A 14383-nucleotide genomic window follows, 5' to 3' on the forward strand; every position below is an offset into this window, starting at 1 on the left:
ATTATAGCAATATAAGCTCAGAAATAGATCCACTTAAAAACACAGAGTCACAACAGTCACTATGTAAAGTAAATTTGGTGAAGATACACACACACCTACAAAGAGTCAGAAGCACCATACTTTTATTATGAAGTAAATGAAGCCATTAGATACTATACTATTTATGTCTCTTGAATAATATCAGTTGTCACATGAACCAAAGTTTCCATCACCAGAATACAAACAATATTGTATCCAGAGGGCCTAAAATAAAGCACTGTCAATCACTTGGAATAGAGACATTCTCCTTGGTGCACCGATTCATTACATACGTTTGAACAAAGAATAGCACAAAAACTCTTCATGGAATTAACTATGCAAAGTTTTAACAAGTGCTACTCTATCGTTGACTGGCATCCGTCACATATTGTTCTTAATCTACAACTAGCAAATGTTCCATCCTCCTGGACTGTAAAGACCCTTCTCTCCAATCTTATAAATAATCCCCATTAATGTTCAAGGAAATGAAACTTCAATAAAGAGAAAGGTCCGCATTTCTCAGGCTTATAATGTCAGGGTGAAAAAAGATGTCTTTAACGTAATGGGGTGGTTTAACAACAGTATGGAAATGCAAATATAGAATCATAGATAGAGCCCACATGCTCCAGACAGAATAGTTTCTGGTCAACATTTATCAAATCTCCCAAAAGCTAATTGACCAGAGATCTCGCAACAAATCTTGCATCAAAGTCAATCACACAAAAGGAATAACAAGAAACACAATCATGACAATTTTCAGATAGAAAACTGCTCAAATCAGACCAAGACAGTACACAACATCACAGATTATCACGACCATAGAACATTTTAACGACAATTTTCATGGTCGAAATAAGGGAAGAGCACTCAAAGTGATGCATGTTTCACTATAAGTGAATAACTTAAATGTGAATACCACATCAATAGTGTGATATCATTTACTAACATATGTTCTTTCACATAATCTGCTTCAATGAAAACAAGTAAACTCATGTTTGAACAGCTCTCATCTAGAAAGTAGAAAGCCATCTTCTGAAGAATGTTAAGTGGCCGTTAGTACATCTAATACTGTTCTAGTACATTAACATTGTCTCTTTATTCGAAATCCATAAGCCTAATAACTGAAAAGCCTAGGCAAAAGATTATTATAGCTTTTAACGCTCACCAATTAACAAAGCAAACACAAGACCCTAAATTCAATCAAAGGGACTTGGAAATTAAAAATTGAATCTTTACATAAAAAATATCTTAAACGGAATTTTGTTTGGACCCTTTACATCAAGAAAATGGCGCGTTAAAAACTAAAATAAGAAAATTGTAACAAAAAGTTTTTCGACACATACCCACTTCTTTGATTAGGGAATACAACCTTTTGCCTTAATTTGTCTCCCCTACAGGTCGTGATCAAATCAGAACCATTCCAAATGCACATCAAAGAAATAAATAATAAATTTTACTTTTTAAGAATTTGTTGAAGAGAAGAGAGGGATCAGATGAACGTTTATGGTTCTGGGTTTTGGAGAGATCCGAGCAAGGTTTCAAGAATTGATCAGAGAAGTGAGCAAAATGGATGGATGGAGAAACCAGATTTACAGTTTATTGCTGTGCAGAGACTTGACGAACGAGTTTTACTTTCGGCCCACTGGACCATCAGGTTAGTGGCCCAATTCTATCTTGTTAGTCTATGATAATCTTCGGGCTCATATTGACAAAATTTCTACTTTTATAGTAGAAGAGTTTCTAATAATATTATCTAACCATGTTCGAAAGCAGTTTCTTAATTTTAGAAATAATTTTTGAATTTTCAAAAATTTTGTTAAAAATACACTTTATTTAAGGATATGTTGTATCGTACTCTCTTACAGATAGTAACATCGACGAAATGTAGTAGATTATCGTTAATCTTTTTTTGAGTGGGTTTCATTCAAGACGACTTCAAAAGCCAAAGAGTGGGAGAAAAATGCCAAAAAATTGGAATTCTTGTACAAAACGTGTTATAATAAGTAAAGCACCATAACTTCATTCACGTGTGTGTTGGGTTAGGGGGTTAATAGAGTTGTTGCCCCTCGAAGGGACAATATTTGTAGCATGATTACAAATTCATAGGTTAGAAGCACACTAGGAATAGCTAGTAAGGTCCCCGCCCTCAATTAGTAATAAAAATATATACAAAATAAGTACAAGTTATTAAAGCACGCGAAATTGATCCTTCGGTTTTTAGCTATTTTACATGTCGAATGGAAAATGTAACTTTTCTTTTCAATAATAAAATTCACAAGAAAAGTATTAGGGGGTGTTTGAATCACATTATTTTGGTAATAATGCATTCTTGAANTTTTCTTTTCAATAATAAAATTCACAAGAAAAGTATTAGGGGGTGTTTGAATCACATTATTTTGGTAATAATGCATTCTTGAATAGTGTATTGATGGGAAATGTGTGGTTAAAATAAAAATAAAAATTGATCTGCGTGTAATATTATTTTATTGAAAAATATATGATTGAAATGATATCAAATCACTATTTAAAAATGTATTTTTTTTAAAATAATGTGACTCAAACAGATCCTTTATGTATTAAAGTTGACATTAATTGCATGGCATACTACCCCATGCCATCTTTTAATGGATTGGTACATAGCCAGCTAGCATGTGATCATTAAGTTGGCCAAAAAAAAATTGAAAAAGGATAAATCTACTTCATCAGAAGGAAAATGACAGAAAGATTGACAGATATGTATGCGATAGTAAATGATTGAATGAAAAAATTGACTGCATTTTAAATTGTTCAATGATAAAAAGCGATGTGTCATTATGTCAAAAATTATATCAAAACATCTGACAGATTGAAATGAAAATGGTACGTCATTTCATTTATCATTTTCCAGTGACATGTCCAACTCATAGCAGGACTCTGCGAGTAAAAATGCCAATTAATTAGCCAGTGCATGTTCCACTATTGAGCCAGTAACCTAACCAATGTAAACTGTAAGGTCGCATGCAGAGTCGGTTCAAACTAGATACCGGCTACAAAATAAAATAATTGTTATTTATCCGTTGATAGTATTATATATATATATATAATTTTGTTCATCATACCAATGCCTTACCATTGATGATTGCAATCAACATTGTCATCGATAATCACATACAGAAGTGAGTTGATAATCACGGTGATATTCACCGTTAGTAATATCTCGTTAATAAAAAAAATTTGCTTTGTTTTGCGTATGGGAGAATTGACAAATATTTGGAGGTTGTAGTGATGGTTGGGTGGGGGTGCTTGCCGCAACGACTTGTTGATAACTTGTGAAGTTGTGGTGGTTTTAGATGGGAGTTGCGTGGGGTGGAAGGAGGTGCAGGAATGAAACTAGCACTCGGTAAATTCTTGTGGTCGCTTGTGCTGACTTAATTGAAAAATATTTTTTCCTTATATAGGATGCCGCTCTGGTCGCTCAAGCAGCCATCTAGTGACTGTTGGTGCTCACCTGAATTCGCCATTGAGAGGGTAGGTGATTGGGTTAGTGTTCTCGAGGAAGAATGCGTTTTCTCCTTCACTTTTAATTTGTTTTTCTTTTTTTCATTTTGCAATGATTTGAGACTTTTGTCACAACTTTTTTTTTCCTTTTTTTTGTTTTCTTCAATTTTTGTTTACTTAACCTTTGTTTGAGGTTCCTTTTTTTCTTTTTCTTTTTTTCCAAAACTCATTTTCAAAAACAAATTATTCCCTAAATAATATTACATATAAACCCAAAAGTTTTCTCTATTTATAATCACATTTTCCAAAAAAAAAAAATTATTATTTCAAAATATATCTTTCCCAAAAAAATGAGGTTCAACACAAGGGTATAAAGATGATGGTAAGTGGTAAGCCTCCGTTTGGCCACCCATTTTTGGAAATGAAAATGGGTGGAATGATGCTTTTTGAAAAATGAGGGAGCGTTTTCATTTTCCGTTTTCTGTCTTGAATTCATTTTTAGTTTTCTGTTTTGAGGGACTATTTTCGAATTATAGAAAACATGTTTTGTTTGTCATTTTGAAAAACGGTTTCTTAAAATAGAAACTAGAAAATGCGTTTGGTTTAAAAATTTTAGAAATTGTTTTATGTCATTTATTCAATTAATTTGATTATTTAGTAAAATATAAATAATTTTATGCTAATATATTACTAGATAATATATATTTTAAACTTGGTGAATTTACTATTTTTTCTTGCTACAAAAATAAAATAATAAATAATAAATCTTTAGAAACTGTTTTATGACATTTATTCAATTAATTTGATTATTTAGTAAAATGGAATAATTTTATGCTAATATATTACCAGATAATATATATTTTAAACTTGATGAATTTACTATTTTTCTTGCTAACAAAATAAAATAATAAATAATAAATTTTTAGAAAAAATTTTATGACATTTATTCATTTAATTTGATTATTTAGTAAAACATAATAATTTTATGCTAATATATTACCACATAATATATATTTTAAAATTTTAAACTTGATGAATTTACTATTTTAAAAATGGTAAAAAAAGAAAAGAAAAAGAAAAGAAAACGGCGTGTTTTGAGGTTTTTCTACGTTTTGAGTTTTTTAACTGAAAATACTTGAAATAGAAAAAAAAATCGTTTGCGTTTTCAGTTATAAATTTATTCTTTTTTTTTCAGAAACAAGTGATCAAACACGTTTTGAGCATTTTTGAAAACTAAGAACAAAAACGGCAAACAAAACACCCCTTGAGTGGTTGAAAAGCAAAAGAAAAATTTTCGATTTATGTGTAAAATTATTTTATGGAAGATTGTGTTGTTGAAAATTGGAAAGAGAAATGAAATAGAATTTAATGGAAGCCACAATTTTTAATGACGAAAATGGATGAAAGATGTCGTTTAATATTAAGGCCCTGTTCCCATTAATTTGAAGAAACGTATTATGGAATAGTAATTTGATAGAGAATGTGTGGTTAAAATAGAAGAAAAATTTTGATTTACGTGTAATATTATTTTAATGAAGATGTATGGTTAAAAATGAGTACCGTAAAAAAATAATAGGAAAAAATATAAAGTAAATGACGATAAACGAGGGCTTAGTTAAAGGTTTCTTGAACCAGAAAAGGTTGAGTGTAGCAATAAATTTGTAACGATTGGCGACAAAAAGTGCAGTTTTCTCTCTTCTTGATTTTGTTAAGCCCATCTTTGAACCACATTCTAGAAAAAAATGCATTATTCATATCAAATCAATGGAAAATGTATAGTTAAAAATAAGGAAAAGTTTTAAATTTGTGTGTAATATTATTTTATAAAAGAATGTGTTGTTGAAATGATATCAAATCACTGTTGAATAATATATTTTTTTGAAAATAATGTGGCTGGAATAGGTCCTAAAAGTTTTTATGCATGGTATTAATTTTTGTTTGTGTTGTTATTCTTGAATTTGAACTAAGCATTCCACATGTCAAGATGGCCGAGTTGGTCTAAGGCGCCAGTTTCAGGTACTGGTCCGAAAGGGCATGGGTTCGAATCCCATTCTTGACAAACTTGTTTTTCTGCAGATTCTTGATTTGGATTGGGCCTGGAGAAAAACCCATGTTTTCTAAGCCCGCTATAAAATTTGTCCTTTTAATAACTCCTAAAAAACTAAAATATGCAGTGTTTTTAGTCTTGATAATAATTTTTCATTTTCATCAATACTTGTATTAAATTTAGAGAAAATTGTCAGAGGTTTCTAATCTTTTCATTTTTGCAAACTTTATCTTAACTTTCATTTTGTGTCAGTGAAGGTCTCTAACCTTTCATAAATACGCAACTGAGGTTTATTTGGATGGGAACCGTCCAAAACACCGTCAGTTGACTGGAAAATTCCTTGACCTATCCGCTATCGTGACGATTTTATTGGATGTTGATACATTTTTGGACGATTTTATTGGATATTGATTCCTTAATTTTTTCGATCAACTGACGATGTTTTGGATGGTTTTCATTCAAATGGACCTCAAATGTATATTTATGAAATGTTAGGAACTTCCGCTAACACAAAATGAAAGTTAGAGTAAAATTTGTAAAAAATGAAAAGGTTAGGGACCGCTACTGCAATTTTTTCTAGATTAATTAAACCTCTGTTTTAAACCCTTTACTTTCCCATGATCTTTCTCACGCACCAATCCAATATCACCATGCCCTATCGCTGCTGGCACACCACCACCTGTATCCTCTTTCTTCAAATTGAACAAAGATTGGTAAGACAAGTTCCAAATTTGCTCAGACCACTGGATTTTTTTTCCACCTTTGAAGAGTGTTTCAATCATCTCTTCCATTTTTCAACCACGATTGGTGCAACATAAATGAATTGGACAAATTTTTTGCTCTAAAGGTTGTTTGAATGAATATTGAAGAGTCTGCTCGCAGGCATATTGCACATAAATTGAAAATTAATCAATAATCTGAACGTTCATACGTCGTTTCCTATTAGTCTTTCTATGATAATTGCGTGATCCCCATAATCTTGGACTTGCAAAAATTTTTAAGGTCCATAAAATTCTACACCTCACTCTTCAATTTTCATTCTCTACCTCTCACTATGACTTTTTCGCCAGCGGAAGACCCAAGTTTGTCATTCTGATTATAATTTTGAGAAAGGCAACACTAACTACACAATCAACTTTGAGAAACTCATCTCGTAGATTTAGGAATATACATGGAAATAGATATTGTAATACTTCTTTATATTTAACATTGTTCTTCAAAATTTAGCACTCATTTTTTAGTAGATTTTCATAAATTTTGAGAAAATGTCTTATTAGAAAGTTGATTTGAATCCATGAAATATATAATTAAAATTAATTATCGATTTTAACTTAGATTTTTATCAACTTTTTAAACTACACAAAATATGAGCTTAAAAGAAACAAGTTTCATTGGAAAAGAATCGAGAACAACTTGTATGTTTTTAGACTAATTTTGAAAAATCTACAACTCACTATATCACAATCTTCTTTCTTCATTGTTTCTTTGGTAATTTTTAAACAAAATCAAATCTGTGAATCTTTTGGATTTGTGTTCAAGAAAAAAATATTTCAATTTAAAACTCTGCAAGTGTAATGTTCGTTAACAAGTAATAAAGTGGAATTTAGAGTTACGAATATCATCCCTCACGGAAATTAAATTAGTTAAATTTTACCTATCTCGACCTTAACCAAAACCAAGTGCAAGTTTGATAAATTAATGAATAAGAGACGTACTACGATCACAAATTTCCATGCAACGATCTCTTTTAATCATAATTCTACAAATTGACCACATTTTTAAAGTTTGAATAATCAATGTTCCTATTTTATCCAACAATCTCTCTTGGGTAATGTTGAACCTGCACTCATATACAACCTGACTATATCTCTATGACGGATGTAAATATACAAGAATACATGAATTTTTACGAACACTTAGAGATTCACGCATGGCATAGCGGTATGTCTCTATTCACTATCGGACCATACAATAATTTATACATTGTCGAGCGTATTTCTCTTTTCTCGAATGCATGAAGTACGTCACGGATTCACACAATCACGTGCACATAATTGTGGAGGAAAATAATTGTATATAAACCATTCAAATTCAAATAACGTGTTGTATTGTCAATAATATAAAATTAGAAATAAAAAGATTACATCATATGGTTCATCGACTTCCTAGTACAAACAAATTTAGCCTAGCGTGATGGGAAGAAAAAAACAAACCGAATAATAAAGAAAAGACATCTCCAATTTAAATTTTGAATTGAATTCCTGCGTCTTGATGTCAATTTTCACGTTCTTGCTTAGTTCTCCCCCCTAAAAACCCTTATGAATGTACTATAATGCGTCCTCCGTGCTTAGGGGTAGCCCTAGGGTTTTAACGTACCTCTCAAAATTGTTTCCATAAGAATTTCAGTTAGATAAGAAAATTAGAATTTTTTCGCCATGATTGGCCTGAGCGACTCACGGCCGCTCGGGCTACCTTTTTCGCCTCGGTAATTGTTTCTTGATATTTGGGCAGTCGCCTACTCTAAACAACTAGGCTATCGCCCAATTATAAAAACTTCCGAATGTTGTATTTTACTCCCAAATTCAATTCTTGATTCTTTCAAATCCTTTCTTTTGCAATTTCAATCCTTTGACTTTTAATTTCATCCAATTGAACTCGCAACATTTTTAATATTTATTTTGTGGTCTGAATCAATTATTGAAATGCTGCAATTTAGCCCTTATACTTTGGATTTTCCCAATTGCTTAGAAACAAGTCCATCACTGAAATAAATGAAAATTTTTCCAAATTAAGTGAAAATCAACACTTTCATAACATAAAAAACTTAGTAATATGGTCCAAATAAGTGCACAAAATGCAGTTATCAATTTGATTTAAATTATGAGTATGAATATTAATGTAAAAATATATTCATTCATAAAAAAATAATTAATAAACGAATCTGAACAATGGTCGACTTTACCTATTCGAGTCGCAAAAGTTAAAAACTAAAATTCTATCAGTTAAAGATGAATAAAAACCAAAACCAATAATTAAAAATAAGTTTTTTGACCAATATGTAAAGAAATCATAAAAAGATAATTGCTATTTTGGGTCAAGGTTTATGTTTTACTTAATCGAATAGAGAACTTTTTTAACTATGTCAAATTGAAAAACAAAAATAATTTCACTAGATCATGTTTAATTTTGCTAAAAAAATGAGCGTCTTAGATGATTTTTATAAAAGTTGGTGAAATTGTACTTGAAAATTTGATGAAAGTTATATGAGTCCCATAAAATGTATGATTAAAATTAATTATTGGATTTGACTTTAATTTTAATCACCAAACAAGGAATTAGTATTCTAATTTAACTTATCCAATAATACAAAAATATAGCGCCAAAAAATAAATGTGTTAAATTTGTATACTTTTTGTTTCAATTTTATTCTAGCCAACTTTCCTTTGTATAATGATTTGATCTTTTTGAACGTGAAGAAAAAGGAGAAGTGGAAATTACACAAACCTATGTTTAAAGTTGTGAGTTCTAAAATTGGGTAATTGGCGCAAAACGTCTCTACCTTTCAACTTCATTGTGGAAAACGTCCCCACCTTTCATTTTTTGGCATTTTTGCCCTCATTTCAAACTATCATTGCGACGAACGCCCTTCCGTCCAACATCCGTCATTTCCTCCGTTAATTAAGAAAAAGATGTCAATTTCTTTACAGTCTACAGGGGTAAAACCGTAATTAAGAAAAAAAGTGGAATTTAGAGTTACGAATATCATCCCTCACGGAAATTAAATTAGTTAAATTTTACCTATCTCGACCTTAACCAAAACCAAGTGCAAGTTTGATAAATTAATGAATAAGAGACGTACTACGATCACAAATTTCCATGCAACGATCTCTTTTAATCATAATTCTACAAATTGACCACATTTTTAAAGTTTGAATAATCAATGTTCCTATTTTATCCAACAATCTCTCTTGGGTAATGTTGAACCTGCACTCATATACAACCTGACTATATCTCTATGACGGATGTAAATATACAAGAATACATGAATTTTTACGAACACTTAGAGATTCACGCATGGCATAGCGGTATGTCTCTATTCACTATCGGACCATACAATAATTTATACATTGTCGAGCGTATTTCTCTTTTCTCGAATGCATGAAGTACGTCACGGATTCACACAATCACGTGCACATAATTGTGGAGGAAAATAATTGTATATAAACCATTCAAATTCAAATAACGTGTTGTATTGTCAATAATATAAAATTAGAAATAAAAAGATTACATCATATGGTTCATCGACTTCCTAGTACAAACAAATTTAGCCTAGCGTGATGGGAAGAAAAAAACAAACCGAATAATAAAGAAAAGACATCTCCAATTTAAATTTTGAATTGAATTCCTGCGTCTTGATGTCAATTTTCACGTTCTTGCTTAGTTCTCCCCCCTAAAAACCCTTATGAATGTACTATAATGCGTCCTCCGTGCTTAGGGGTAGCCCTAGGGTTTTAACGTACCTCCCAAAATTGTTTCCATAAGAATTTCAGTTAGATAAGAAAATTAGAATTTTTTCGCCATGATTGGCCTGAGCGACTCACGGCCGCTCGGGCTACCTTTTTCGCCTCGGTAATTGTTTCTTGATATTTGGGCAGTCGCCTACTCTAAACAACTAGGCTATCGCCCAATTATAAAAACTTCCGAATGTTGTATTTTACTCCCAAATTCAATTCTTGATTCTTTCAAATCCTTTCTTTTGCAATTTCAATCCTTTGACTTTTAATTTCATCCAATTGAACTCGCAACATTTTTAATATTTATTTTGTGGTCTGAATCAATTATTGAAATGCTGCAATTTAGCCCTTATACTTTGGATTTTCCCAATTGCTTAGAAACAAGTCCATCACTGAAATAAATGAAAATTTTTCCAAATTAAGTGAAAATCAACACTTTCATAACATAAAAAACTTAGTAATATGGTCCAAATAAGTGCACAAAATGCAGTTATCAATTTGATTTAAATTATGAGTATGAATATTAATGTAAAAATATATTCATTCATAAAAAAATAATTAATAAACGAATCTGAACAATGGTCGACTTTACCTATTCGAGTCGCAAAAGTTAAAAACTAAAATTCTATCAGTTAAAGATGAATAAAAACCAAAACCAATAATTAAAAATAAGTTTTTTGACCAATATGTAAAGAAATCATAAAAAGATAATTGCTATTTTGGGTCAAGGTTTATGTTTTACTTAATCGAATAGAGAACTTTTTTAACTATGTCAAATTGAAAAACAAAAATAATTTCACTAGATCATGTTTAATTTTGCTAAAAAATGAGCGTCTTAGATGATTTTTATAAAAGTTCGTGAAATTGTACTTGAAAATTTGATGAAAGTTATATGAGTCCCATAAAATGTATGATTAAAATTAATTATTGAATTTGACTTTAATTTTAATCACCAAACAAGGAATTAGTATTCTAATTTAACTTATCCAATAATACAAAAATATAGCGCCAAAAAATAAATGTGTTAAATTTGTATACTTTTTGTTTCAATTTTATTCTAGCCAACTTTCCTTTGTATAATGATTTGATCTTTTTGAACGTGAAGAAAAAGGAGAAGTGGAAATTACACAAACCTATGTTTAAAGTTGTGAGTTCTAAAATTGGGTAATTGGCGCAAAACGTCTCTACCTTTCAGCTTCATTGTGGAAAACGTCCCCACCTTTCATTTTTTGGCATTTTTGCCCTCATTTCAAACTTTCATTGCGACGAACGCCCTTCCGTCCAACATCCGTCATTTCCTCCGTTAATTAAGAAAAAGATGTCAATTTCTTTACAGTCTACAGGGGTAAAACCGTAATTAAGAAAAAGATGACTTCAACCTTGGTTATTTTGAGCAGTAGCAAAATTCTTCAGTTTATTGGATGAGTTTCATGAAGCTTCTAGCTGCCATTTCATAGAAAAACTTTCAAAAAAGAAACCCACAGATGAATTGTTTGTTGGGATTTAGACCAAAAAGATTGGAAACCCTGTAAGTATACAAAGTAACTCAATAAGGTCGAAGAAAATCTAAAAAGAAAAAAGGATGATTAAAAACCTGTGGAAGACGTCCAACAATATCAATGCCGTATTTTCATATAAACAAGATCCCATCCATCCCCAAAGTACTTTGCTTTATTTTGTATAAACAACAGTTGTTTATTTACACATCATTTTACCAAAAATAAAAAATAAAAATCTTGAGAGCACTTTCCAATCTCTTGATGAGCTTGAGTCCACGAACTCAACTATCGGTTCTAAATGTTGAACGTGAATATCATTTGCAGGAAAGGTAATTGGGCTTCCTTTTTCAGGCTCTTTTGAGTTTTGTTGAGCTCAAATATCACTTTTTTAAATTTTAGAACGCACAAGAAATTATAATTTTATCGATGAAATAAATTTTATACAGTTTTGCACACACACCAAAAATCTTAACCAAACACACTAGAGCATCTCACCAATTATTTTGCTAGATTATTTCCTCTCACCAAGCACTATCTCTCTTCTCACTTCACTCTCTACCTCACGGCTCTCCTGTCACTCTCACTTATTCTCACACTTCTCACTCTTCACTCTTCTTTAACACTTACATACAAAATATAGCAACACACATATATATAGACATCCAAGGTCAGTGGCTTCATCTTCTAGGAAATTCTAGCATGTCGGTGAAGTGGCCGTCTTCAATCTTCTAGAGAATCCACAACGGTGAAGATAAATTATTCAGCGTGCTTTTGGATTCATCTTCAATTCCAGATTTTTTTTGTTATGCTAATGAACTCCAATTTCCAGCAGCTTCCAAATTATTTTCAAAAGGCGGTGCTGGATTCCTCAGGCTCCAGTAAACATCTTGTTGAAGCTACTGACCAAGAAATAGCACCATACAAGAATGGAGAAACAATTGTAGAAATGGAAGACAAATGGAAAGTTTTCAAGAAGCAAAAGGAAGTGGAATGAGAACCATCTCGTGCTGTTTAAAGAAGATGATGAAAATGAAGGGTTCCATGGTGAGGACGGTTTTACCCTTGTTGATTGGAAAGAAAATGGCATCTTTTTCTTAATTAACGGAAGAAATGACGGATGTTGGACGGAAGGACGTTCGTCGCAATAAAAGGTTGAAATGAGGGCAAAAATGCCAAAAAATGAAAGGTGGGGACGTTTTCCACAATTACGCTGAAAGGTAGGGACGTTTTGTGCCAATTACCCTTCTAAAATTAGATGGCAAGTTTCACTTTTCAAAGATCAGATATATCATATTTACAATTTTCATCCCAAACCCTAAAATTATTTCCACTATTTTCTCCCTCTCTTCGTAGCCGTATCCCTCCACAGCCACCATTTTCCCCCTCTCTTCATATCTCTCCTCCCTCCACCACAGTCACTCATGATGTCGCCGCCTCGCCCCCTCACCATACCCAGCACCAAAAGATCATTGTTGATGGTAGATTGATGGCGCATTTATTCCTCTATTGTTCTTCATCTATTCATCTATTGTTCACCGTTGATGGCGCCATTGATGGTGTCGACCGTTGCTAGCAGTGAGTAAATGTTGTTCACCGTTGATGGTAGATTTGGTGACAACGGTGTGTGGTGATGATGGTGGATTTGGCTGTAGCAGATCTGGCAGTGGTGGTGAGGGTAAGGTGTTGGTACTTTGATGATTTTTTATTAACAATGAATGAGTGTTGGTTGGAAATGATGGTTGTGGTGGTGGTAGAGATGGTGGGATGGCGATGACGGTAGTGCGGTTATGGCTTTTGTGGTGGTGGTGGTGGGGTGGAGAGACGGCAGTACCGTGGTTACTCTTGTGGGGTGTTGGCGATTTTGCATTTGGTTTGTTGGTTGTAAGGTGGTGCTGCTTGTGGTGTTTGAGATGATGGGGCTGTCGGGAGATCGTGGTGGTGGTTTTTGGGACGACAGTTGCGACGTCAATGTGGCTGACGACAGTGTTGATGTTAGTGGCAATCACAAATGATTTAATTTGTAATCAATAAAGAACATGTGACCAATGAGAAAGAGGAATTATGACCAAGAAATAACATAAGACCTAAAAAATTGTTAATTTGTGAATATTTAATGAATTGTGATTTATAATATTTATGATTTGTGATCAAAATAAAATTGTGACATATAAATTTTTTATCTGTGATCGATGAACAAACTGTCACATATACACTTTTTGAATTGTGACAATAAAATAATTTGTGACATATAAAAATTTTGATCTGTGATCGAAAAATAATATGTGACTAATTAAATTTGTGAATTTGTGATCAAATTATATATATATATATATANTGGACCATACAAACAACTTGGGGGCAGGTAAAAAGACGTTTTAAGGGTTGATTATTATTAGAAAAAAGCCACGAGGCCAGGGCCATGTGGCGCCCCTATTTTTAGGCTTCTTTTTGGCAAAAAAATTGGATGCACAGAAATTGTCACAGAAGTTCTCCAGAATACACACATTTGGACTCTATCACCTAACTCAATGAAGTTTTCCAGACATCATGATGTATAAAAAATATCAAAAATGTGTTTGGACTCTAAAGCTGTGAGTTTTCTGTACCCTTATTGTGAAAAACTTTGCTTGTACGTGAGTAGAGTTACGTTTTTGGCCCTGGCCAAAAAGCAGGTTTGTTATCATTAACTTCAGTGATACTAGATGACAATGTCACGTTGGCCCATAGACCCCTAGCTAATAGGAGGGGGACATGTGGCCCCCTGGACGGATAGGGCCCTGTCCTTCTGGAATAATTTTAGCTTTTAAGAGTATTTCTTGCAGATTCTC

At 32.3% G+C, this 14383-nt stretch overlaps 1 protein-coding gene and 1 non-coding gene across 2 annotated transcripts in view; both read left to right on the plus strand.

Annotated features, from left to right (window-relative positions):
* The window catches only part of LOC111395171 (heterogeneous nuclear ribonucleoprotein 1-like), a 6403-nt gene extending 5776 nt beyond the window's left edge, over window positions 1-627 (plus strand). Inside the window, exon 4 of the mRNA XM_023021174.1 lies at window positions 601-627. Coding sequence (XP_022876942.1) covers window positions 601-627 — 27 coding nt within the window. The remainder of the gene's footprint in view (window positions 1-600) is intronic.
* Window positions 628-5473: 4846 nt separating this feature from the next.
* TRNAL-CAG lies at window positions 5474-5554 on the plus strand. Its single transcript has one exon. It is a non-coding gene; the product is annotated as a tRNA-Leu (tRNA).
* Window positions 5555-14383: the final 8829 nt, after the last annotated feature.

Source organism: Olea europaea, chromosome 6 (assembly GCF_002742605.1).
Source record: "Olea europaea var. sylvestris chromosome 6, O_europaea_v1, whole genome shotgun sequence".
NCBI lineage: Eukaryota > Viridiplantae > Streptophyta > Magnoliopsida > Lamiales > Oleaceae > Olea > Olea europaea.